This window comes from Grampus griseus (assembly GCF_964374135.1).
Source record: "Grampus griseus genome assembly, chromosome: 11".
In the NCBI taxonomy this organism is placed as follows: Eukaryota; Metazoa; Chordata; class Mammalia; order Artiodactyla; family Delphinidae; genus Grampus; species Grampus griseus.
Window position 1 is genome coordinate 80,263,604 of NC_139005.1, and position 27,369 is coordinate 80,290,972.

A 27,369-nucleotide genomic window follows, 5' to 3' on the forward strand; every position below is an offset into this window, starting at 1 on the left:
ATGTGCCCGGCACTGTTGTCAGCTATATCACAGTTTTCATTAGCCAAAGGGAGGCAGCAGCTTAGTTGCTATCTTTGTTAAGAGTTAAGGGATTTAGTCAACAATTTGATTTCTGCCACCTAACAGCTATTTTATTTGTTCATTTAACCAACATTGAGTGTCGTGCCAGGTTCTGGGTCAAGTGCTACAAGTACAAAGATTAATAAAGCATTCCTTGCGAGTATAACAGTAAATTGGGTGAGAATTAGGTAATGGCTCTGAATTTTTTTTTATTGCCCCCATGCACCTGATGATGCTGTATACTTTCATGTGTAGTAGTGGCTGATTATGGTAGTGCTTCCCCAAATTGGTAAGGGGATTCATATCAGAATATTGGGTGAGAGGAATAATTTTGGGAAAAAACCTCCTAGTGATTATGATGGATACTCATTACGGAGGGCAAGCTCCCTTCTCTCTGGCTTCTTTCTCTTCCAGATCCCTCTGTTATCTCCCCCTCCCCTTGATAGTCACTAGTATCCATTTTCCTGGAGAAATGGGATTGAGACCACTAACCACTTCCTCTTTTCTTGATCAGTAACTTCTCCTTAGTTCTACTTTCTTTGCAAAAATAAAAATGATTCCTGTGTAGGAAAATATTGTAACCACTCTCAGATGTATCAGATCATGGCATATAAAGTCATTTTGTTTCTCTCTCAGCATCATTTTGGTTTATGTTTTTGTAATTTTCCAGCCTGTGTATATTCCTAGAGTCTTTTTTTGTAGTGTACAGAAGTAGTGTGCCTTTCAGATAATAACGCTAATGTATAATTATACTGTCAGGTTTTAGTTGTATTATTTTCTCCATTTGTTCTGACGAGTTTAAAAAAGTTTTTTGGAGGGGCTGATTAGGAATTAGCACACAGATTCTTTGTCATTATGCGTAAACAAATTGATTTCTTGGATGGAAAAAAAAGCCCACTAGTGTACCAAGTGAAAAGTAATATTTGCTGGTGCATTCAATTAGGTTGGGACATATGAAATTGCTAGTTTTGTAGGTAAAATGGTCAAATATTGTCATTGTTCTGTGATGCTTTCTAATGCTAACCTAAGCCCAGTTCTTGCTTGGTTTGGGTGCTTAAAGACTGAATTGGAAAAATCTCATTACTTGGATAGTTCTTTTTAGGCACGAGGAGGCTTATTTCTAATACTTATAATAAAGTATACACAGTTCTCTTTTTATAAGTCCTTTAACTTTAATATGCAGTAATTTGGGGTAGAAGGAAGGGAAAGTCTCTAATTTTCTTTTCCTTATTGATATATTGTGAAAGGGATACCAAAGAAAAGAGAAAGAACCATGAAATGGACATCTATTTTTTTTTTAATTTTGTAAATTTTAAGAAAACACTGGTGGCATTCTCTTTTTTTTAAAGGAAGTTTAAAATAAATGTCATTAGTGACTCAATACAGTTTTTTCTTATTAAGGTCTCTGTTGATTTTGGATGATGTTTGGGATCCTTGGGTGTTAAAAGCTTTTGACAATCAGTGTCAGATTCTTCTTACAACCAGAGACAAGAGCGTTACAGATTCAGTAATGGGTAAGGATTATTAATTTGCTTTTTATAATAATTCAGTTACATTTGAATATGTGGCATACCAAATTGCTTACTATGTCTTGTGATTTCACAGGTCCTAAATATGTAGTCCCTGTGGAGAGTGGTTTAGGAAAAGAAAAAGGACTTGAAATTTTATCCCTTTTTGTTAATATGAAGAAAGCAGATTTGCCAGAACAAGCTCACAGTATTATAAAAGAATGTAAAGGTATAGTTATTTATTTTGTGTATGAGGGGGTTATAGAGATATTAATTTACCCTTTTGTAAGTTAAGCTAATGAACATAACAGTTTAACACATGAACATCCAAAAACTTTACTAGAATATTTAGTATTTTAGGTTCCTCTCTGATACCCTACATGGATAGTGATATTTTGGTATTCATTCTTTAGTTAAAATAATATTTAACAAACACCCACAGTATGTTATGAAAGGGGTAAGATGAAGACATGACCTCTGTTGTCAAAGAATAAAAAATGTAGTGAGAGTCACAGTTTAAAATTTTTTTGGTTGGGATTTTATTTTTTGGCTGTGATGCGTGGCTTTTGGGATCTTAGTTCCCTGACCAGGGATTGAATTTGGGCCACCACAATGAAAGCATGGAGTCCTAACCACTGGACTGCCAGGGAATTCCCTGGTTGGGATTTTATAAAAATAATGTTCTAATTTGATAAGTAAAAACTGGTGCTGTCTTCTTAATTTGCATTTTTAAATAGTGAAGTTAAACTTTTTTATTGAATATTGCATTTTAAGAAATTATCCTGGACTTCCCTGGTGGCACAGTAGTTCAGAATCCACCTGCCAATGCAGGGAACACGGGTTCGAACCCTGGTGTGGGAAGATTCCACATGCTGTGGAGCAACTAAGCCCGTGCGCCACAACTACTGAGCCTGCGCTCTATAGCCTGCGAGCCACAATTACTGAGCCTGTGTGCCACAACTATTGAAGCCCGTGCCCCTAGATCCTGTGCTCCACAACAAGAGAAGCCACCGCAATGAGAAGCCTGTGCACCACAACGAAGAGTAGCCCCTGCTCGAAGCAACTAGAGAAAAGCCTGTGTGCAGCAATGAAGACCCAGTGCAGCCAAAAATAAATAAATAAATTTATTTAAAAAAAATTATCCTTGACTCACTTTTGTGATATAAGTATTTTTCATTGATTTTTTGACACTCTAACTATGGAAACTATTAACCTTTTGTCATATTTTTTCCAACTGTTTTTCTTCTAGTTGTGTCTGCCTTTTAATTTCATTTGTAGTATTTTTTTGACACACAGAAATTTAAAATTTTATATAGTCAAATCTATCAGCTCTTAAGATTATTTTTTCCATCATTGTTAATGCTTGGAAATAGTTTCTTGTTTTTCTTTCTTCCATCAAACTTGTTTTTGAGTTAATTGACTTTTAAAAAGTATCTCAACCTTAGGAAAAAATACTTGATTTGTATTCATTATGAAGGTGATGCATGTGCATTTTGAAACACTTAAAAAGAAAAAATAGAAATTATCCATAATCTGATAATTATTAGCATCATGAGAGTATTTCTCCTAGTCTTTCAGGACATATAAAACCTTGAAAAAAATATTGAGATTATAATGGTATATATAATTTTCAGTCTTACCCTTTTTAATAGCAAATCTTGAGCATTTTCCCATGTTATTAAATATCTTTTGTTTTGTTTTTTTTTTTTTGCGGTACGCGGGCCTCTCACTGTTGTGGCCTCTCCCATTGCGGAGCACAGGCTCCGGACGCGCAGGCTCAGCAGCCATGGCTCACGGGCCTAGCTGGTCCGCGGCATGTGGGATCTTCCCGGACAAGGGCACGAACCTGTGTCCCCTGCATCGGCAGGCGGACTCTCAACCACTGCGCCACCAGGGAAGCCCTATTAAATATCTTTTGAAAATTTACCAGTGGCATAATATTGTGATATACTTTATTCAGTCATTTCCCTGTTATTGTTTAAGATTTTTCACTATTTTAAATACTGTAATGAATATCCTTAAGTGAAATATTTCTTATTTCTAATGACTTCTTTAGAATAAGTACCTGAAGTGAATGCAAGAGTTATAAATATTTTAAAGCTTTGGATAGCATGTGGCAGAAATTCTTTCTTGAGGATAAATTGATTCTTAGTGGTAATTTGGAAATGATACCGTAATAACACTGACTTTTTTTATTTTTTAGGTTCACCTCTTGTAGTGTCTTTAATTGGTGCACTTTTACGAGATTTTCCCAACCGCTGGGAGTACTACCTCAGACAACTTCAGAATAAGCAATTTAAGAAGATAAGGAAATCTTCATCTTATGATTATGAGGCTTTGGATGAAGCCATGTCTATAAGTGTTGAAATGCTCAGAGAAGACATCAAAGATTATTACACAGATCTTTCCATCCTTCAGAAAGATGTTAAGGTGCCTACGAAGGTAATAGAAGGACCAACAATCTTTATCATTGGGTATTGTGGCATATAACCTTTGGTTTACTCCTGAGGATATTGTTACAGAGGATATTGGGAGGATAAAACCTGTGTACCTGAGGGTGGTGGACTGGAGGGTGTAGAAATCCCACTGTTCTTAGTTTCCATCATGGGCTTTGGTGTTGAACTCAGATGAGTTACCTAGTTCTCAGTGGTTCTCGTGAACCTGGAGAAGCATATGACTTCTTTAGAATCTTTTTCTTTTCTATCTTGACGAGTATTTGAGCTTCTTATGAAATGGAGATATTATTCAGGGCTTTAATACATGATGTTTTTAATACAATTAAAAAAATTATTTCTTTTATTTATTTTTGGCTGTGTTGGGTCTTCGTTGCTTTGCGTGGGCTTTGTCTAGTTGCGGTGAGTGGGGGCTATGCTTTGTTGCGGTGTGCGGGCTTCTCATTGTGGTGGCTTCTCTTGTTTTGGAGCACGGGCTCTAGGTGCGCAGGCTCAGTAGTTGTGGCTCATGGGCTCTAGAGCGCAGGCTCAGTAGTTGTGGCGCATGGGCTTAGTTGCTCTGGGGCATGTGGGTTCTTCCCAGACCAGGGCTCGAACCTGTGTCCCCTGCATTGGCAGACGGATTCTTAACCACTGTGCCACCAAGGAAGCCCTAACACATGATTTTTTGTCTGTTAACCTCCTGTGTGCAATCCTGGTCATTGTACATTATGGCACATTAAATGTTTAAAATGATTCCTAGGTGTTGTGTATCCTCTGGGATATGGAAACTGAAGAAGTTGAAGACATACTGCAGGAGTTTGTTAATAAGTCTCTCTTGTTCTGTGATCGAAATGGAAAATCATTTCTTTATTATTTACATGATCTTCAAGTAGATTTCCTCACACAGAAGAATCACAGCCAGCTTCAGGTACTTGCATCTCTGTACGTTCTTTTTTTTTTTAACTTTTAATTTTGAAATGATTTTAGACTTATAGAAAAGTTGCAAAATAATACAGTTTCTATGCATATACTTTCATCTAGCTTCCCCCAATGTTAACATCTTACATAACTATAATACAGTTATGAGAGCCAGAAAATTAACATTGATACAATACTGTTAACTAATACACAGACTTTATTTGAATTTTGCCAGCTTTCCCACTAATGTCCTGTTTTGTGGTTCAGATCCAATTCTGTATTCTATATTGCATAATATCATCATGTTTCCTTAGTTTCCTCAAATCTAGGAAAATTCCTTGATTTTCTTTCTTTCATGATCACTTTTGAAGAGTACTCACTAGTTATTTTGCACAGTGTCCCTTAGTTTGGTTTTTTTTTTTTAAAATTAATGAATTTATTTTTGGCTGTTTTGGGTCTTCATTGCTGCGCAGGGGCTTTCTCTAGTTGTGGAGAGGGGGGCTACTCTTTGTTGTGGTGCATGGGCTTCCCATTGCGGTGGCTTCTCTTGTTGTGGAGCACAGGCTCTAGGCACGTGAGTTTCAGCAGTTGTGGCCCGTGGGCTCTAGAGCTCAGGGTCAGTAGTTATGGCGCATGGGCTTTGTTGCTCTGCAGCATGTGGGACCTTCCCAGACCAGGGCTTGAACCCATGTCCCCTGCATTGTCAGGCAGATTCTTTTATTTTTTATTATTATTATTTTTTGCGGTACGCGGGCCTCTCACTGTTGTGGCCTCTCCCGTTGTGGAGCACAGGCTCCGGACGCGCAGGCTCAGCAGCCATGGCTCACGGGCCCAGCTGCTCCGTGGTGTGTGGGATCTTCCTGGACCGGGGCACGAACCCATGTCCCCTGCATCGGCAGGTGGACTCCCAACCACTGCGCCACCAGTGAAGCCCCTCTTAGTTTGGGTTTGTCTGATGTTTTCTCTTGACTAGAGTAAGGTTATATATTTTTGGCAATAACACCACAGAAGTGCTGTTGTGTCCTTCTCAGTGCATCATATCAGGGTGTTGACACGTCTAATCAGTGATATTAACATTGATTACTTGGTTAAAGTTTCTCAACTGTAAAGTTACTGTTTTTTTCTTTTGTAGTTAATAAGTATCTTGTGGGGAGATTCTCTGTACATTCTTAAATAGCTTTGGAAGCTGGAGTTTCTGTGATGCTTAGGTTATGAAATTGTTTCTGTCCTCTGAAATGTTTCATTTGGGTTTCAGGATCTACACAAGAAACTAATCACTCAGTTCCAGAGACATTTCCGGCTACATTGTCTTTCACCGGATCAGGAGGACTGCATGTATTGGTACAATTTTCTGGCCTATCACATGGCTAGTGCTAAAATGCACAAAGTAAGATTACTCATTTAAAAAACTATTTTCTTTTATCTCACTTTTATTTTGTCCCATGTTTAGAATTTTCTTTTATTAGTAAAAATAGGGTTATAACCTGTGTAAGTAATTTTGTTACTGTTTTTACCTGCAGGTACCTTAGTAACTGCAGTAAATGAACCACCTAAAAATTCAGTCTCTTCATACCAGTAGCTATCCTTTGTGGACAATATGGATTTGTTTTTAAGTTCTGAGAGGAAATGGAGAGTGGGAAAGTATATTCATTCATTCAGCAAGTATTTATGGAGTGCCTGTTGTGTACTGATGGTGTTCTTCATTATGAAGGATATACCACAGGCACAAAGTCCCTGCTCTCATTGAGCTTACATTCTGGGGGGAGATTGACACGGGACAGATAAATTTATCATATGTTAGCGGGGTAGTAAGTGCTCAGAAGAAGAAAAAAGTGTGCAAGGAGAAAGGAAGTGATGATTTGGCATTGAGTCATCATGATTTGCTGATGGATTTGATGTACATTGTAAGAAAAAGAGAAGAGTCAAAGATGACTCCAAGCTTGTGCAGTTCAAAGATTGGAGTTGCCATGAACTGAGTTTGGGATAGCTGTGGGTCAAACAAGTATTTTACCAGGAGTGAAGGGAAGGTTAGGAACTCATTTGGAATATATTAAGTCTGGTGTGCACATTAAGACATCTGACTGGATATATTTAGCATATAGTTGGATATATGAATCTGGATTTCTGGGGAAAACTATGGACTAAAGATAAAATTTGGGAATCATCAGCACATAGATATTTGAAGTTATGACTACCAATTAACTACTCAAAATGTTAACATTTTAGAAAACCTTATATACTTTGAGAAAAGGGAACCCTCTTGCACCGCTGGTGGGAATGTAAATTGATACAGCCACTGTGGAGAACAGTATGGAGGTTCCTTAAAAAACTAAAAATAGAACTACCATATGACCCAGCAATCCCACTACTGGGCATATACCCTGAGAAAACCATAATTCAAAAAGAGTCATGTACCACAATGTTCATTGCAGTTCTATTTACAATAGCCAGGACATGGAAGCAACCTAAGTGTCCATCGACAGATGAATGGATAAAGAAGATGTGGCACATATATACAATGGAATATTACTCAGCCATAAAAAGAAACAAAATTGAGTTATTTTTAGTGAGGTGGACAGACCTAGAGTCTGTCATACAGAGTGAAGTAAGTCAGAAAGAGAAAAACAAATACCATATACTAACACATATATATGGAATCTAAAAAAAAAAAAATGGTCATGAAGAACCTAGGGGCAAGATGGGAATAAAGATGCAGACCTACTAGAGAATGGACTTGAGGACACGGGGAGGGGGAAGGGTAAGCTGGGACAAAGTGAGAGAGTGGCATGGGCATATATATACTACCAAATGCAAAATAGATAGCTAGTGGGAAGCAGCCGCATAGCACAGGGAAATCAGCTCTGTGCTTTGTGACCACTTGGGTGGGATAGGGAGGGTGGGAGGGAGAGAGACGCAAGTGGGAAGAGATATGGGGATATATGCATATGTATAGCTGATTGACTTTGTTGTAAAGCAGAAATACACCATTGTAAAGCAATTATACTCCAATAAAGATGTTAAAAAAAACCCATATATACTTTGAATAATTTTTCAGTCTTATGTACTTTAATCTCTTGGTTACATACAGTTTACGTTTAATAATCTACATTGGAATGACAGTATTCCAATAAATATCTGTGCTCTGATTTACTTAGCTGAACTTTAATTGTTGAACACTTAGGTTGTTTTCATTTTTTTTTTTTTTTTTTACTCTTATGATGCTGTAATGAAATTCTTGTTTGTCTTCACACCTGTATTATTTCCTTTGGAAATTTCTTGAAGTGGAATTATTGGGTCAATGCATCTTTTAAAAACTTTTGATATGTATGGTAGTGTGACAGGATTCAGTTCCTTTCATTTTTTTTAACCTTTTTTTTCCTGATTTTTAAAGATAATAGTTTACTTTCATTGGAAAAATTGAGGAAAAAACTAAGTGAAGAAAATGAAGATCACAATCATTGCTAATGCTTTTTTTTTTTTTTTTTTTTTTGGTACGCGGGCCTCTCACTGTTGTGGCCTCTCCTGTCGTGGAGCACAGGCTCCGGACGTGCAGGCTCAGCGGCCATGGCTCACAGGCCCAGCCGCTCCGCGGCATGTGGGATCTTCTCAGACCAGGGCACAAACCCGTGTCCCCTGCATCGGCAGGCGGACTCTCAACCACTGCGCCACCAGGGAAGCCCGCTAATGCTTTTATGTGTAGTTTTCCAGATCATTTTGCTGCTCAGATACACACACCTGTTCTTTAAAACCAGAATGGGATCATGATAGAAATGTAGTCTTATATCTTATTTTTCCTACTTAATTGTAGTTCAGGGTTATCTTTCTATGTCAGTTTATATATAATAGATTGACATAATTTTTAAAGCTGCATACTATTTAATTGTATAGGTACATTATGATTGGTCAGTTGGTTGGTGGATGGTCAGATTGCTTAAGCACACTTGTCTGACTTATTTTTTTAGGGCACATAAGTGTAATTCTGGGTCAATGATGTGTACAGTTTGAATTTTAATACAAATTGCTAAACTGTCCTCTAGAAGGGTGCTCTGATTTACATCACTACCAGCAGTGTATGAGGGTGTTCATTTCCTCTGATTCTAGCTAACATTTTTATCATTCCTTTTAGTCTTTAGAAATCTGATGTTAAAAGATAGTAAATCTTCGTTGTTTCTCTTTGATTACTGGTGAGATTTTTGGCTATTTGTGCTTTTTGTTTTGTGAATTGGCTCTCATCCATTGATTGCCTTTGCCTGTTTTTCTATTGGAGTGTTTATCTGTTTCTTACTCTTTTATTAGAATTTTTATAAAAATATTAAGCCTTCATCTATCATACATTTGTAAATAAATTTTTTTCCTGGTTTATTTTTTGTCTTAAATTTTATTTATATTGTTTTTTACTATATTGAACACTTGAGTTTTTATGTAGTTAAATACACCACTATTTTTCTTTTCGGTATTTTGCTTTGGGGTCATGTTTATAAAAATTTCCTTAACCCCAGGGTTACAAAAAGAGTAAATATCTGTATCTTCTAGTATTTTTTTTAAATTAAATTAAATTTATTTATTTTATTTTTGGCTGCTTTTTTTTGGATCTTCCTTGCTGTATGAGGGCTTTCTCTAGTTGCGGCGAGCGGGGGCTACTCTTCGTTGTGGTGTGTGGGCTTCGCATTGCGGTGGCGTCTCTTGTTGGGAGCACAGGCTCTAGGCGCGTGGGCTTCAGTAGTTGTGGCTCGCGGGCTTTAGAGTGCAGGTTCAGTAGTTGTGGCACATGGGCTTAGTTGTTCTGCAGCATGTGGGATCTTCCTGAACCAGGGCTCGAACCTGTGTCCCCTGCATTGGCAGGTGAATTCTTAACCATTGCGCCACCAGGGCAGCCCTCTTCTAGTATTTTTTGAAGTTTCTATTTTATATTTAAGTCTGAAAAATCCATCTGAAATTTATTTTGAATTAAGGTGTGAGGTCCATTTTTTGTTTCTTTGGAACTATTAATGATATGTTCCTTTTTGTCCTTAAATTCTAGGCATCTGCTAAGTTTCTCTCATTAGTGTTAGGATAATGATGGTAGATTTAAAATTCTTTGATCTCTTTAACAGTGCTTCTGATCTTTTTTTTTTTTTTTAAGGAACTGTGTGCTTTAATGTTTTCCCTGGATTGGATTAAAGCAAAAACGGAGCTCGTAGGCCCTGCTCATCTGATTCATGAATTTGTGGAATACAGGCATATGTTGGATGAAAAGGTATATATTATTATGAAAAATAAGTCCTTAAAGGACATCTCATTTTGACATTTAATTCTAGGTTTAATAGTGAGGATGAACAAAATAGCAGAGGTGAAGAGTGATAATTTCCTTACTTAATCTTTGATTATTCTAATTATTTTGCTTCCTCTCCTGCTGTGGATAGGATTGAGGTTTGAAAGCTGGGGAAGTAAAGTGTTCAGTGTTTTTTTTTTTTTTTTGCGTTACGCGAGCGTCTCACTGTTGTGGCCTCTCCCATTGCGGAGCACGGGCTCCGGACGCGCAGGCTCAGTGGCCATGGCTCACGGGCCCAGCCGCTCCGCGGCATGTGGGATCTTCCCGGACCGGGGCACGAACCCGTGTCCCCTGCATCGGCAGGCGGACTCTCAACCACTGCACCACCAGGGAAGCCCTTCAGTGTTTTTTTTAGGAAAGGGAATGTGTTAAGAAGGTAGCACTTAGATAATGAGATTTTTTTTTTTACCCTATATTTAAAAGTCCGAAGAGGATCACTATGTATTTGTTACCTAATGGTTGGCTATTTAATTTTAGCTCGTATAGAGAATATTTAAGCCTTTAAAGTGACAAAATCACAGAAACAAAAAAATGTCAGATTTGGGCTCTGGTTACATTTCTAAGAGATTTCATTTTGTTCATAGGATGGTACAGTCTGTGAGAATTTCCAGGAGTTTTTATCTTTAAATGGACATCTTCTTGGACGACAGCCATTTCCTAATATTGTACAACTGGGCCTCTGTGAACTGGAAACTTCAGAAGTTTATCAGCAAGCTAAGCTGAAGGCCAAGCAGGAGGTCGATAACGGAATGCTTTACTTGGAATGGATGTAAGTAGGTTAGGAGAGAAACCAAAGGGAACAGCACTAACTGTGTCATTATTTTTCAGGTAGTGAATAAGTTCACTCCAGGAAGACTTAACTACTTTGGATAGGGCTCAAACTTTTAATAAGCATTCTTACTTATTGAAAAGTTCTAGAGAAGTAACCATAGGAGAAATACATATTTTCAGAGTCCATAAAAATAGATGCTTGCCTATAAGATGACTTTTGACAAGTCATCCTAAATATTAATATAAATGCTTCACTTACTGTAATACAGTATAGTAGCAAAGAGCATTGTTTTTGAAGCTACAAACCTAGGTTTGAGACTCAGTTCTAAAACCTAAGAGTTTTGTGATTTTGAACAAGTTACAGGTTACTCTTCTCTCTCATACGTGAAATAGAGATAACAATCCTTTGAGGTAAGTGCTGTTTTTGTGAAGATTTAAATCAGATATTGGATATAAAGTGATGAGAACTTTGCCTTGCATATAGCCCATATTAAACTTCCACTGAATCCTGATTCTTCTAGCTCCTAAGAGGCCATTCAGTTGTGTTCTTATCTTAGCAATTTGTAAAAGAAAGGGTAAGACTGCTATCTTTTTAATGCCTATTATATACTGTATGCTCACATACATTGTTCATTTTATCTTCAAAACAACCTTATAACGTAAATATTATTTGCCCTACTTTACAATTGAGAAGATTGAGGCACAGAGAGGTTGAGACTTGACTGAGCTCATGTGGCTTGCTGAATGTGATTTAAACTGTGGGTCTGGCTTTATTTTCATGCTCCTTTTGATAAGTATGAATGGTCGTCTTTTCACATGTATAATTTATATCTAAATTGACCTCCTGGTTGATATCGTCTGTGATCTATATAGCCCTGGACCTTCTTTCCAAATAATTCAGGTTGCCATAGGTGGTTTCCCTAATTCAGTTTAGTTCAATAAATATTTGAGTTTCTCTACTGTGCTAAAGCACTGTTACTAGGTGCTAAGGCTCTCCCCAAGGAGCTTACAATCTACTAGTGAAGAAAGAAGTTTAAACAGATAATTATAATGTGATAAATGCAACAGAAGTAATGTATAAAATAGAGGTAAAACTGAGAAGTGGGTAATTTAGCTTGGATGGATGAGGGATTCTGGTAAGATTCCGTAAAGGAGAGAGTTAAAAAAAATTTTTTTTAATTAAAAATTAAATTAAAAAAAATTAAATTTTATTTTATTTTACTTTTTGGCCGCACCATGCAACCTGTGGGATCTTAGTTCCCTGACCAAGCATTGAACCCGGGCCCACGGCAGTGAAAGTGCCAAGTCCTAAACACTGGACCACCAGGGAATTCCTCAAAAAATTAAATTATAATTTTTCATTGATTTTATTTTTGTTTTAAAGCAATCCATGTTCCTGATATTTTTTTTTTTTTTAATCAGTGTTAGAGGGATGTAAAATGAAAAGTCAGAGACTCTTCATGTTCCCCTACCTTCTCACTTCCCAGAGTTCACCATTCTTTAACATTTTTTTGGGAAGAGGTTTCACTCTCCCTGGAAGCAGCCACCTAATTAATTGAGATCTGTCTGTATTCTAGAATACTTGTTTACTCAATATCATAGCATTGTGTCATTTTACGGTGGTTTTCTGTTTACTTGTTTTTTTCCATAATTTCTATCCATTCTATAGTATAGAACATTTGGAGGTTAAAATAACAGACTCTGGCTCTAGACCGCTTGGGCTTGAATCCCAGCTCTGCTATTTTTTAGTTGTGTATCATTAGGAGAAAGTTATTCAACTTATCTTGCCTAGTGGTACTATGCATAGCATTGTTGTGAGGATTAAATGAGTGTGTGTGTATACACAAACATACACACCTACATAGGTTGCTTAGAACAGTACCTAGATCATAGAAAGTGCTCAATGAATGTTAGTTGTTGTTTTTAAGAATAAATAGCATTTAGGGAATTCCCTGGTGGTCCAGTGGTTAGGATTCTGTGCTTTCACTGCCGAGGGCCTGGGTTCTATCCCTGTTTGGGGAACTAAGATCCTGCAAGGCACGTGGTGTGGCCAAAAAAAAAAAAAAAAAAGATTAAAAAAGAAAAGGATAGGGCTTCCTTGGTGCAGTGGTTAAGGATCTGCCTGCCAATGCAGGGGACACGGGTTCTAGCCCTGGTCTGGGAAGATTCCACATGCTGCGGAGCGACTAAGCCTGTGCGCCACAGCACCGAGCCTGTGCTCTAGAGTCCGTGAGCCACAACTGCTGAAACCCGCGTGCCCCAACTACTGAAGCCCGTGCATCTAGAGCCTGTGTGCCACAACAAGAGAAGCCACCGCGATGAGAAGCCTGCGCACCACAACGAAGAGTAGCCCCTGCTCGCCGCAACTAGAGAAAGCCCGCACGCAGCAACGAAGACCCAATGCAGCCAAAAATAAAATAAAAATAGATAAAAATAAATAAATTTATTTAAAAAAAAGAAAAGGATAAATAGCATTTAGCATTTTGCCTGGTCCATGTAGTTGATATTCAAGAGAAATTTGTAGAAGATCGACTGAATTCATGTTTTAGTTAGTGACTAAAATAGAATTGTGATACTTGGTCTGATAATCAGATGGGCATTGGTTTAGTTCTTGTTCTCTTTTGAACTTTGAGTTTGTTATTTTTACTTTTTCTTGCTGTTTTTTTTTTCCGCTTCATCAACTGCATTTCAACCTGTGATGTTCTCTCATAGGATGGTTAGTCATTAATAGCTGTATCTTTTTAACTGGGTTTGACCAGGTTATATTCAAAGAATGCTTTATTTTTCAGTACTAGAAAGCTTTTTTTTTTCTTCTGTAGAAAGTTTAGGTTGATATAAACGTAATTTGATTTCATCTTTCAAAGAAATCATTCATGCATTCGTTTGTTATTTATCTAATACTTTTTGGCCACGTGCCCATCATTGTGACAGGTCACTTTCCGAGCTTTGAGGAATTGAGTAGATAGATTGGGGGACATATTTTCTTAATCTGATTCTCTAAACTTTGCCAGTAGCTTACCTGTTTATCCTCCAGATTCTCATCACTCTAGTTTCTACAGTTGTTTGTTTTATCAATTCTAGTGAAGTTTAATACTTTCTAGGCAAGGTTTAAGTCTGATCTGCCTTTGTGTTCCCTTTTTTCATTTGGTCTGTTTTGTGTGTGATACCTGTTCAGAGCAGGTATCATTACTCACATTTTACATATGAGGAAAAGGAAACTTACTAGGTTAAGTAATTTGCATAAGTTTACACACCTAATAAGTAGTAGAAGCAGGGTTGCCCTTTAGGTTTATCTGACGCCTAACCTTTTCCTCTTAAGATAAGCATGATACCACTTAACATATTTACTCACAGTGACTGGGGTGTATGTATGTGGAATTCTGACACTGTTCTAATACTTTCCCCATTTTAAGTATACATCACATTCCTTTATCCTTTTGCCTTTGTGAAATAATATCTTTACTAGTGCAATACTTAGTATTTAGTAGATTAAGATACAAAGAAAATGACATTACTTTTTTTCTCTATATCTGAATAATTGTAGTTAGAGAAGAATGGTTTTAAAGTGCACATCATAATGGTGGGTGTAGTGTCATACTTTAGTTAGAAAATGAGCTTCATTTTGCTATAGCTCTTTCCTTTTGAAAAAGATGGAGATTTTTTTGAGGCTATCCTCTTATAATGTTTTCTCTGCACATGTTGTTATTAATGTATTAGAGGAAAATAAAAACTGACATGTATTTGATTAACTAGATTTCTTCCAACTCAGTGATATTTGTAGTACGTGACAGGTTGCTTGATATAGTGTAGCATTTATCTTAAAATGCTGCTTTTGTTATATTATGCTTTTTTTCCTCAGGTGATGTGTGCTGTCATTTACATATTGGTAATTTAATTTTAAGAGTTTTGTGTTTTTTGGAACATAACTATGTTAAAAGACAGTTTATTACTGAAAGAAAATAATTACTTTTACTCTTGTTTATTGGATTTCTGTTCATTTTTTCCCTTATATTTAGAAACAAAGAAAACATCAAGAATCTCTCCCGCTTGGTCGTCCGCCCCCATACAGATGCTGTGTACCATGCTTGCTTTTCTGAGGATGGTCAAAGAATAGCTTCTTGTGGAGCTGATAAAAACTTGCAGGTAAACCTCTCTCTTGAGAAAAATTCAAAGAGTCATGCACCTAATACTGTGCATATTAGAATACATTTAAATTCTAAAATTCAAGAAAATTGCACATTAGGAATAGAGAAATGTTCAGATCTCTTGAACATTTTATGAAAGCTTTCTCTATTGATTTAAAAGATATGGTGGTGTATTTTCATAATTCTAAACTTGCCAAGTGACATAGAAGTGCCTTTTACCCTAGCAGTCAGTTCTTGTCATCCATGTGACAGCTAAGGGTAATGAGGAACTGATAACTGTTAAAAGACATGAGGACTTCATAGCACAGTGAACAGGATTCTGATTAAAAAACAGTGACTGTGGGGCTTCCCTGGTGGCGCAGTGGTTGAGATTCCTTCTGCCGATGCAGGGAACACGGGTTCGTGCCCCGGTCCGGGAAGATCCCACATGCCGTGGAGCGGCTGTGCCCGTGAGCCATGGCCGCTGAGCCTGCGCGTCTGGAGCCTGTTGCTCCGCAACAGGAGAGGCCACAACAGTGAGAGGCCCGCGTACTGCAAAAAAAAACAAAAAACAAAACAGTGACTGTGTAAAATACCTATTTTATCATAGGCTCGGGCATAGATTTCTGACTGCAAATAGGAATTGGACTAGATTATTTCCTTAGGCGCTTGAAGGAATTTTAATTTCTCATTTGTTTTCAGAAAACATGAATGAGTGCTTTTCTTTAAATTGGTACTCAACCTTTTGATTTTGAAGGAAACAAAAACTAGTTAAAACATTTAAATTTAAGATTGCAAGATTATGTTTGTAAGCCTTATTTCTATATGTGTACTTTATTACTACTTTTATTAATTTTGGCTTTTGAGCGCAGAAAGCATATTGAATGAAGTGTTTTCTACTGATTGTTAAGAATTTGCCAAACTGAAGCTACTGTGAGCTCTATTGATTGATTGCTGCACTATGCGGCAGGCGGGATCTTACTTCTCTGACCAGAGATCGATCCCGGGCCCCCTGCAGTGGGAGCGTGGAGTCTTAACCACTGGACCACCAGGGAAGTTCCTTTTTTCCTTTTTCTTTGGGGGGGGGCAGGATGATTTTCTTTTTATGTTAAGGCATACGAATTCTGACAGAAATTCTCATTTTTGCAGTGATATTGCCAAGGTTCATTTCTGTTGCAAAATAACAGTGATAAAGATCTTTTAAAGAAATATTTTTATTGAATGACGGCCCATGGTTAAATAGGTATAGTAAAAAGATTTTATTGTTGCTTATATAGGTTTTCAAAGCTGAAACAGGAGAGAAACTTCTAGAAATCAAGGCTCATGAGGATGAAGTGCTTTGCTGTGCATTCTCTGCAGGTGACAGATTTATAGCAACCTGCTCAGTGGATAAAAAAGTGAAGGTAGGGAAATATTTTCCTCTTGAGTTGTAATCACCACAGAATTTATTTTCTTTTTCTGTAATAGAGGGACTAGAGTAAGTAGAGTTAAAGCACTCTTGCCTATTGATCTGCTAACTTGAGGCAAACCAGTTTTATCCATTGTAAATTAATTCTGTCTAAAACTTTTTATTTTTAAGCACAAGCAAAAATGCCTAGGTTGATTAGCCTAGGAAACACAGCTGATACTTATATTTATCAGGCAGCTGGGAAACACAATTTCAGATTAATGAATTTGCCTGACACTTATTGACAGGTCTGTGGGTTAAATATCAGTTGAAATCTCTAAGTGTACTGTGGTCGGAAGTGTTGCTGCACAAAATTATTGTCTGAGATCGATTCCTGTTGTAAAATATATAATTTGTGAAATGCAACCCAGATTTTTTTTTAACCTTTATGAGCTGGCTTACATTCAATGCAAAACTAGATGAATAAACATACTAACAATCAGGTTACTAGTCTACAAAGTAAACAGAGAAGAGAAAACTCACAGGGTAATTTTTATCTTTGTTAATTATTCTTTTTTTTGTTTCTTGTCCCTAAATTTGGCTTTTAGCCAGAGTATTTTTATGGAATTTAAGAGAAAGTGAAGTCTAGGGGAATATTTTATTTGATAAATGGAGGGGAGACCTCATTTTGGGCTTTTTTCAAAAGGGGTGTGGAATGCTGAATCTGTTTAGGTGGGGTGGGCCTTAGTGGACCTGGGAGCAAGAAAGTTGGCTTGAGAGTTTTTGTGGAGTTTGCATCTACTTGAAGAGGACCCCGGAGTGTCCAGACTAAATTGAGACTTTGGAAAAATCTTCTTGATAGATTGGACTCTCTACGTGGCTTTACAACCAACCAGTTAATTCACTCTATAACCTCTATTCTGAGTCAGACTTGGAGCTGGCCATTCTGTGGTGTTCCAGAGTCAGAGCTATGTGGCTCAAGTTTCTATTTGTAAGAAATTTAAAGCAAGAGGCAGAAATACTTATTACAGAACTTTAAAATAAAATAAACTCTTTGGATCTCTGGAGAGTGCTTTGATAAGATAAAAGAAAATGCTATGGGAGGGACATTAGTATCTCTAAAAGTCCAAAAGCCCAGTGAAAATTCATTAGGTAATTTATTTCTTTTGTTTGTGTGATGAAACAGACTACTTACATAGTAACTAGGAAAATGATTACTTTTTACTGAGAACATTGCATGAGGCTTTATACTACACACTTTCTTATATTACATTATCAATTTCTCACTACAATTGCAAAGTAAGTGTTGATCCCATTTTAGAGATGAGGAAACAGGTTCAGAGATGAAGTCATTTGCCCAGGCTCATATTAACTAATGCCTGATGGCACCAGGGTTGAAAGCTAGGTTTCCCTCAGAATCTAAAGCCTTTATTTTTTTTCACTGAGCCATTTGCCTTTACTTATTTATTAGTACCTTGAAGTCAGCAGAACACTTATCAAATTCTTTGTCATTTGACACCATGCATTGTGTAAGATGGGTACAGGTATCCCCATTTTACAGAGGGGGGAACTGAAATGCAGGTAAATTAAGGACTTGACTAGGGACACACAACTTATAAGTGGTAGAGCCAGGTCTTAGATTGGCTCTGATTAATTTTTCTGATCTGAAGTCCATTATTCCGTCCCTTTTATAGCACTTTTCTGCCTGCTGTCAAGTCATATGAACATGTGAAATCTTACCCTTGAAAAATGTAATGTTGTACATTACTTGCAGGTAGACTTGCAGGTAATTAAAAAAAATAACATTCTGGCAAAATGCTGACATAATTTAGGGAAGGGAGAGGTATTCATTAGTATCATGTCTGGGAAAATCTGCAAAACAGCTCACATTTGCTTTGCCTCTCTGTTTTCTCTTTGAAAATAAGGGGTACTTGTAAATTTTATTTTCTCTATTCTCTTTAGGTTTGGAATTCTATGTCTGGAGAACTAGTACATACCTATGACGAGCACTCAGAGCAAGTCAATTGCTGCCACTTCACCAACAATAGTAATCACCTGCTCTTAGCCACTGGTTCAAATGACTGCTTCCTCAAAGTAAGTGTGGATAATGAGAATTATGTAGATAAATTTGATAGATACATCACAACATCTCCTTTTTTTTCATATATTGTATTAATCAGGGATCTTTTGGTTGCAGGGGTAGAAACTTTCATATTAGCTTAAGCAACAACAACAACAACAAATCTATTATTGGCTCTTGTAACTGAAAAGTCTAGAAGGAGTGTGACTTCAGGCATAGCTGATTCCAGATGCCTAAAATACGTTCTCAGGCTCTAACCACCCCCCTTCATCTCTAAACTCTGTTTCCCTTTTTGTTGATTCAGGCATACTCTTTCTGTGTAGCAGATTTGGCTATCCTTAGCTCCAGGCTTACATGGATATTACAGCTCATAATCACAGAAGAAGGGAAACTCGCTCTTTCCCAGGTCCCATAGTTTTCCCATAGAGAAAACTCTAGTTGACATGGTTTGGGTTACATGCGCATTTCAGAATAACCCTAGCGCTCAGTAGGATGGAATCCTTCAATTGGCCAGGGGTCACAGGTTTTAGCCATGTAGAAATGGGACAAATAGGTGAGGTCAGCTCCACTTGAATTATGACTGAGGCTTGATTCAAGATTCGAAAGAGAGGGTCTGTTATCAGAAAGAGGAGGGAAAAAATGTACTGATAGGAAAAGAAAAAAATTTAAACCAAACTAAAACCAGAAATAGATATTCGTTCCACATATGTTTGATAATTTTTTTAAGATAAATTTATTTATTTTATTTATTTATTTTTGGCTGTGTTGGGTTTTCGTTGCTGCATGTGGGGGCTACTCTTCACTGCAGTGTGTGGGCTTCTCATTGTGGTGGCTTCTCTTGTTGCGGAGCACGGGCTCTAGGCGTACGGGCTTCAGTAGTTGTGGCACGCAGGCTCAGTAGTTGTGGCTCGTGGGCTCTAGAGTGCAAGCTCAGTAGTTGTGGCACACAGGCTTAGTTGCTTCGCGGCATGTGGGATCTTCCCGGACCAGGGCTTGAACCTGTGCCCCCTGCATTGGCAGGCGGATTCTTAACCACTGTACCACCAGGGAAACCTGGTCAACAGTTTTGAATAAGGACAAGTTTTACTTTAAGACCGGTCATTCCACACTTGCATTTCCATGAGGACTATTAGGACTTACTTCTTGTGCTTTTTTTTTTTAAAAAAAATCTGATTTTATTGTATTCTTTCAAGTCCTGGATCCTATGTCCTATGCAAGGGTTCTATTCTCTTATTTTTATAAACTTTAAGTTCTTTTTTTAAAAAAAAAATTTATTTATTTCTTTGGCTGCGTTGGGTCTTTGTTGCTGTGCATGGGCTTTCTCCAGTTGCGGTGAGCAGGGGCTACTCTTCATTGAGGTGTGCGGACTTCTCATTGCGGTGGCTTCTCTTGTTGCAGAGCACGGGCTCTAGGGTGCGTGGGCTTCAGTATTTGTGGCTCATGGGCTCTAGAGTGCAGGCTCAGTAGTTGTGGTGTACAGGTTTATTTGCTTCGCGGCATGTGGGATCTTCTAGGACCAGGGCTTGAACCCGTGTCCCCCACATTGGCAGATGGATTTTTAACTACTGCGCCACCAGGGAAGTCACACTTCTTGTGCTTTTTTTTTTTTAAATTTTGGCTGCGTTGGGTCTTTGTTGCTGTGCACGGGCTTTATCTAGTTGCAGAGGGCGGGTCTGCTTTTTGGTGCATGTGCGGGCTTCTCATTGCGGTGGCTTCTCTCCTTGCGGAGCACAGGCTCTAGGCGTGTGGGCTTCAGTAGTTGCGGCGCATGGGCTCGGTAGTTGTGGCTTGCGGGCTCTAGAGCCCAGGCTCAGTAGTTGTGGCGCACAGGCTTAGTTGCTGTGTGGCATGTGGGATCTTCCTGGACCAGGGCTCGAACCCGTGTCCCCTGCATTGGCAGGCGGATTCTTAACTACTGCGCCTCCAGGGAAGCCCTTCTTGTGCTTTTTGAACTGAGAGAAGCCAATGAAAAGATGTAAATTTGATGCTGCTCGCATGTAATTTGCATTATCTGCAGAATGGGGTTTATCTGGGACAGGGATAAAAGAAGCTAGGGATGGAGTTGGACATAAAGAACAGGACTTAACTCACTGATCATTTCCAAAGGATTTTTATTAAGGTTAATTTTGGGAGGTAAATGATTTCTTCTGTGTTTAATCTAATTTGCATAAATCCCCCTTGCCCATTTTATTTACATTTTTTATACTTTTCAAACATACCCCAAAGGAGAGAGAATAGTAACTCTCGTGGTGTCCATCGTCTAGCTCCAACAATTGTCCACATTTGCCAGTTGTATTTTATTCCCCCACCACCTCCCATTTTTTTGGATTAGAGCATTTTATAGCAAATCCCAGGTAACATATCATTTCACCCAGAATACTTAAGCATGAATCTCTGAGGGCTAAAACATAAATACCATGCCATTATCATACCTAACATAATAAACAGTAATTTCATAATATACCTCGTCAATGTTCTTTTTTCCTTATTAGTCTCAAAGCATATCTTTCTACCATATATTTATTGGAGTCAGAATCCAAACTTCAAGTGGCATTTGGTTGATATGTCTCTTAAATCTTTTATTCTTTAAATGTTCCCCTTCCCGTCTATCTCTTTTTTTATGCCATTGATTTGTTAGAAAAATTGAGTCATTTATCCTGTGGAATGTCCCACCTTCTGGATTTGGTTGATTGTTTCCAGGAAGGTTGTTTAACTTGCTCTTCTAATCCCTTATGTTTCCCGTCAAATGTATTTATATCTATCTTTGCAGTCTTTGTATTTTTGAGTCATTTTTTAAGAGCGTTAATAGATTTTATCCTAGTTAGTAGACTCTAGGTTTGCATAGGGAAATCTTAGAAATGACTATTTTTAGAGTTGGATAACTTAGCATCTAAAAAAATTGGGCAGTTTATTTTACATATTACTTGTTATACAGCTGAGTAAAATAATAATGATTTCAAACTACTTTGTTAAAATAGGCAGTAATTGTTTAGCTAGTTTAGTGCTCAGACTGAAGCCTAGATAAACCTTCAAGTCCCTTAGTAGATTTAGGTGCTGATCTAAGGACTGCCCCATTACTTGTTAATCACAAGTTCACCTTTGTGTTTGACACCTTTGTCAAACAGTGAATGGAACGCTTCCTGTAACTGAAAAAGCTTAATTGGGAGGGAAGGAAGAACTTCACATGATTTCTAACTTTTCCCCATTCAGTGCTAGTTTTTCAGTTATCTTTTTATCTTTCTCAAATAGCTCTGGGCTCTGAATCAAAAAGAATGTCGAAATACCATGTTTGGCCATACAAATTCAGTCAATCACTGCAGATTTTCACCAGATGATAAGCTTTTGGCTAGTTGTTCAGCTGATGGAACATTAAAGGTATGCTTTTGTTCATTGTTAAAATGGGTTGTAAATAATTTTATTGTTTTACGGAAAGAGGTTTCTGTTTTTCACATTTCTACAGAAAGCTTCTTCCTTCAACTTCCAGGAGCATATTTAATATAACTGTAATTGGTTGTCATAATGATTGCTTATTAATGGTTTACTACCTTATGCTTTAAAGTTCATATAATTTTAATTCTTAATTTTTAAGCATGTATTTCGTTTATGGTTTCATAAAATCTTTTGAGATCTATGGGATCAAATTTGTAAAGGTCCTGCTTTTATTTATCATTCATTTATTCTGCCTTTTATGTTCCTGTATTCCTGTTTTTGCGAAATCTTATGGGGGAAAACTCAGAGCTAGGGAAAAAAGCTTATTCAGCCTCTGAAATTTATAGTCTTTAAAAAAACTGAATTCTTCTTCCTTAAATCTCCACCTTACTTCTCAATAAGAACCTATGCCATTTTCTTTTCTTTTTTTTTTTTTTTTTTGGCAGTACACGGGCCTCTCCTGTTGCGGAGCACAGGCTCTGGACGCGCAGGCTCAGTGGCCATGGCTCACGGGCCCAGCTGCTCTGCGGCATGTGGGATCTTCCCGGACCGGGGCACGAACCCGTGTCCCCTGCGTCGGCAGGTGGACTCTCAACCACTGAGCCACCAGGGAAGCCCCCTATGCCACTTTCTTATTCCTCTCTCCTGTCATTCTGGTCTCCTGTTTATTGATTCTCCTTTCTTTGGTGTTAAATCCAATCCATCTTTGACTTCCTCATCTCTTGGTCTACCTTTTCCCCTCCCATTCTGTAGCGTTTGCTCTGGTTTATGCTGTTATACCCTCATGTGTGATAGCAGCCTTCTAAGATATACTCCTCATCCTTCCATATCCCAATATGTAGATGCTAGATTAACTCTCTACCTCTGTTTTCATCTTGCCGTTTTTAGCTGGAACACATATGTACCAAATTCTAAACTGTGGTAAACCCAGGCTCATCAGGCACACCTCTAAGGCTCTTCACTTTCCATCATTCTGCTACCTCTGATCCTGTCCAGTACATTAATTGTCACTTCTGGGCAAGATAATTTTGGGGGCTTATTTCAGCTACTGTCCCTATATATGTTTCATTAGTCTTTTTTGGAATTTTTTTGGCCTCCAATTCACTTGTCTGTAGTTTTTAATGACCCTCAAAACTTTATAAATTTAAAAAATAAATGCAAAGCCTTCTTCAGAAGGTGTTCTCTTATGACATCCATCCATCTGGTTCTGAGAACAAATATATACATATCTACTATATACCTGTATCTATATATATTGATAGATGGAAGCTGCTTGGTCTTCTGATTTCCACTTACAAATTTGTTATAGGAATTTTATGGGTAGAATTCTACTTGATATAATTTCCTGACATCTAGTAGATGTTGGAGCATTCTTAGAATATTCAGCCAAATGGATCTGGCCTCTATGACATATTCTCTACAAATATCAAATATCTGTCTCTTCTTTGGGATGACCATATCAGAGGAGGCTCAGTGAAGGCAACCCTCTTCTGAAAGATTCTTCTAGTCCTATGAGCTTGTTATTTCTTGGTTTTTACTAAGTGAATGACTTCAGAAGGCATTTTATATCTCAAGGAAGGTTCTCCTTTTACCTTATCTCCATTGCTAATGCAAGTTCTGGGAAGATTCCATTATTATTAGTTTGCTTAATGTTGAAGAAAGTTGTGAAACCAGGCCATTTATCTGTTCTACAAGTTTGAGCTGTGTAACTCTACTGGGCCTTCTTTGCTGCCATTTGTTTCCCGAACTGAATTCACCATAGTGCCTGTTCCAAACCTTTTCTGCTGTTCTTAAGCCCCTAACAATGTCACTGTATCTCTTTCATTCTATGGAGATAACCTTACCTCATACCTATTCAGAAGGTTGACACCACCCAAGAGCTCCCTGCCATGAGTCCTCTCAAAAATTGCCATAAGAAGTCTCTACTCCCCTTTTTTTTCTCATCTCAGTGCCCAGGAAGTCCTCTGCTTGTGCCTACTGTTCCTTTTTTTCCTTCTTCCCCTGAGACCTTGCCTCATTGGTTATTTCCTCTCGATGTTGCATCTTTAGTTTTTTTTCTCTTTTGAATCCTTTCCCACAGCCTACAGATGTTCTTGGCCCTTCCTAAGCATTATACAAGCAAAAAGTGAAAAACCTTTGATTCTTCCTTGATTGTGTTATCCTCTGAAAGAGTCATTCAGTTTTTCTTTTTGATTAGACCTTTATGACTAGACTTCTTAAGTCACCTATACTTGCCTCAACCTTCTGACTACTTATTCATTACTTAACCCTTTTTTAGCCTGGTCCTGTCTTCCCTGTATTCCCTTGAAGAGTAAAATCCAGTTTTATTTTGTTTTCGTTCTTTTTGTTGTAAAATCTAATGCTCTTTGGATGAGTGTGGAATCCGGTATTTTTCTTTATCCAGTCCTTATTCTTTTGGTTGTATTACACCCCCTTCTGTTTCCTTTTTGAAACTCTACTCGTTTGACATGAATGTTTTCTTCTTTCTCTTTCTGTGTCTCTAACCTCTTCTTTAACTCTTTTTCCTGCCCATTAAAATATAGCTATTTCCTCAAGATTCTAATCTTGACTACCTACCTCCATCACCTTTCTTCCGTCCCAGTTCAGCTGGTCTTGTGGCTTCAGTTCTTCTCCCTTCTGTGAGTGACTTTCAGATGTGTTCTCTCCAGCCCTCATTTCTCTTATGTGCTGTGTCCTGCATCTTTAACTGCCTGCTCACTGCTGTCACTTAGATAATATGCCGAACCTCAAACTTACTGTGCTCCAAACTGAACTCTTCATTTTTTCTTCCCCAAACTTCCTATATGTTTCAGGATTTTGATTAGATCAGTGTTTAGGATTTTTACATCATTGTGACTGATCACAGTTGGGCCATGTAGTATATGTTGATTTTTTCCCCCTTTCCTGTACAACACTTTGTTTTCTTTGGGATTAAAAATGTTGTATATTTAACAGTGAAGCTTTGTTTTTTTCATTTGTTTAATTTTTTTTAAAGGTTGACATTTATTTTTTAATTTTTAAAATTTATTTATTATTTATTTATTTTTGGCTGCATTGGGTCTTAATTGCTGCTCACAGGCTTTCTCTAGTTGCGGCCAGCGGGGGCTACTCTTTGTTGTGAAGTGCCGACTTCTCACCGCAGTGGCTTCTCTTGTTGTGGAGCACGGGCTCTGGGTGCGGGCTTCAGTAGTTGTGGCTTGCGGGCTCTAGAGCACAGGCTCAGGAGTTGTGGCTCGTGGGCTTAGTTGCTCCGTGGCATGTGAGATCTTCCCGGACCAGGGCTCGAACCCGTGTCCCCTACATTGGCAGGCGGATTCTTAACCACTGCAACACCAGGGAAGCCCAAAGGTTGACATTTATTTATTTAAATTTATTTATTTTGGCTGAGCCAGGTCTTAGTTGCAGCACACGGACTTATTTGTTGCGCATGCGAACTCTTAATTGCGACAGGCATGCGGGATCTAGTTCCCCAACCAGGGATTGAACTCTGGCCCCCTACATTGGGAGCGTGGAATCTTCCCACTGGACCACCAGGGAAGTCCCCCTATTATTTTTTAAATGTGCATACCACTAATTCACCTTCAAACTATCCCTTGCCTAAGTTCTTTCTTAAATAATTTAAATGTATCAGGTATTTGATTTGACATTTTCTCTTCTTAGAAATAACTTTCTTAGAGGGTTCTACCTTGCTCCATTATGATTGGTGGTACTATTCCCAGTGTTCAGCTGCCATCCTGGGAGTTCCTTTTGCTTTTTTCTTGAGTTGAAACCCTTGTTTCCTGAATTTCTTGGTTTACCCTCTCCACTTGGTGGAAAATCTCCTCTAGCTTTCTAAGAAAGAATCTCTGGGAGGTAAAGTTTTGAGAACTTGTCTGTCTAAAAGTGTCTTTCTTCTAGCTTCATACTTAATTTATATGTATATATATATATATATATATATTTTTTTTTTTTCGGTACGTGGGCCTCTCACTGTTGTGGCCTCTCCCATTGCGGAGCACAGGCTCTGGGCGCGCAGGCTCAGCGGCCATGGCTCATGGGCCCAGCCGCTCCGCGGCATGTGAGATCTTCCTGGACCAGGGCACGAACCCGTGTCCCCTGCATCAGCAGGTGGATTCTCAACCACTGTGCCACCAAGGAAACCCATTAATTTATATTTTTGACTGCATACAGAAGAAAGTAATTTTTCCTTAGAATTTTGGAGACATTGCTTGCTCTCTTGTCTTCTAGCTTCCAAAGTTCCTCTTGAGATGTTTGATGCCATTCTGATTCGTATGTGATCTATTTTCCTGTCTTGAAACTTTTAAGATCTTTTTTTATTCCCAGTATTTTAAAAAATTAATGATAATGTGCCTTGGTGTGGGTTTGTCTTCATTTATTGTGCTTGGCACTCGATAGCCTCTTTCAATTTGGAAATTCATGTCCTTCAGTTCTGGAGGTTTCCTTTAATTATTTGACTTATTCTTCTCTAGTTTCTCTTTCTAGAATGTCTATTAGGGATGTTTTCTTATTTTTCTCTTTTCTTCATCCATTTGTCCTACTTTTTGGAAGATTTATTTAGCTTTATTTTTCACTCCTTCTATTGTGTTTTTAATTTCTGCTATCATATTTTTAAGTGTACCCATTCTTATGATCAGTTTCTTTTTTAATATTATTCTTTTTTCGTGGGTACAATACCTTTTATATTTTTGTGGGTATTAGTAATAGTTTTTTTTTAAGTTTTCATATTCTTTTATAGTTGCTATTTTTTCTGTTTGTTGGTTTTGGTTTCTGTCTGCACTTGAGAGCTATATCTTACTTGCCTGATCCTTGGATATGTGCTCATGCTTAAAGAGTGCAGCACTGGGACTTCCCTGGTGGCGCAGTGGTTAAGAATCCTCCTGCCAGTGCAGGCGACACGAGTTCGAGCCCTGGTCCAGGAAGATTCCACATGCCGCAGAGCAAGTAAGCGTGTGTGCCATAACTACTGAGCTTGCGCTCTAGAGCCCATGAGCCACAACTACTGAGCCCGTGTACCACAGCTACTGAAGCCCACATGCCCTAGAGCTGGTGGTGCTCTGCCACAAAGGGCAGCCACCACAATGAGAAGCCCGTGTTCCACAATGAAGAGTAGCCCCCGCTCGCTGCAACTAGAGAAAGACTGTGCACAACAATGAAGACCCAACACAGCCAAAAATAAATAATAAGAAACAGACAAACAAACAAACACATTTAAAGAGTGCAGCACCAAAAAACTGATAGGAAATTGTGAACTTATTTATAGTGGGTTTCCCTGTAGTGTTATCTGGCTGTCATTTTTTGATGGTGAACTCCTAATGTCAGACTCTTTAAATCTTTTGTCTTGATCTG

At 38.2% G+C, this 27,369-nt stretch overlaps 1 protein-coding gene across 1 annotated transcript in view; it reads left to right on the top strand.

The window, feature by feature from the left end:
* APAF1 (apoptotic peptidase activating factor 1) overlaps positions 1-27,369 on the top strand; it is a gene marked incomplete at its 3' end in the record, with an annotated part of 88,896 nt that overhangs the window by 22,120 nt on the left and 39,407 nt on the right. The window contains exons 6-16 of the mRNA XM_082666383.1: positions 1,462-1,574; positions 1,666-1,797; positions 3,772-4,010; positions 4,764-4,931; positions 6,177-6,308; positions 10,044-10,157; positions 10,817-11,001; positions 15,020-15,146; positions 16,405-16,530; positions 18,477-18,608; positions 21,844-21,969. Of these exons, the coding sequence (XP_082522509.1) occupies positions 1,462-1,574; positions 1,666-1,797; positions 3,772-4,010; positions 4,764-4,931; positions 6,177-6,308; positions 10,044-10,157; positions 10,817-11,001; positions 15,020-15,146; positions 16,405-16,530; positions 18,477-18,608; positions 21,844-21,969 (1,594 nt within the window). The remainder of the gene's footprint in view (positions 1-1,461; positions 1,575-1,665; positions 1,798-3,771; positions 4,011-4,763; positions 4,932-6,176; positions 6,309-10,043; positions 10,158-10,816; positions 11,002-15,019; positions 15,147-16,404; positions 16,531-18,476; positions 18,609-21,843; positions 21,970-27,369) is intronic.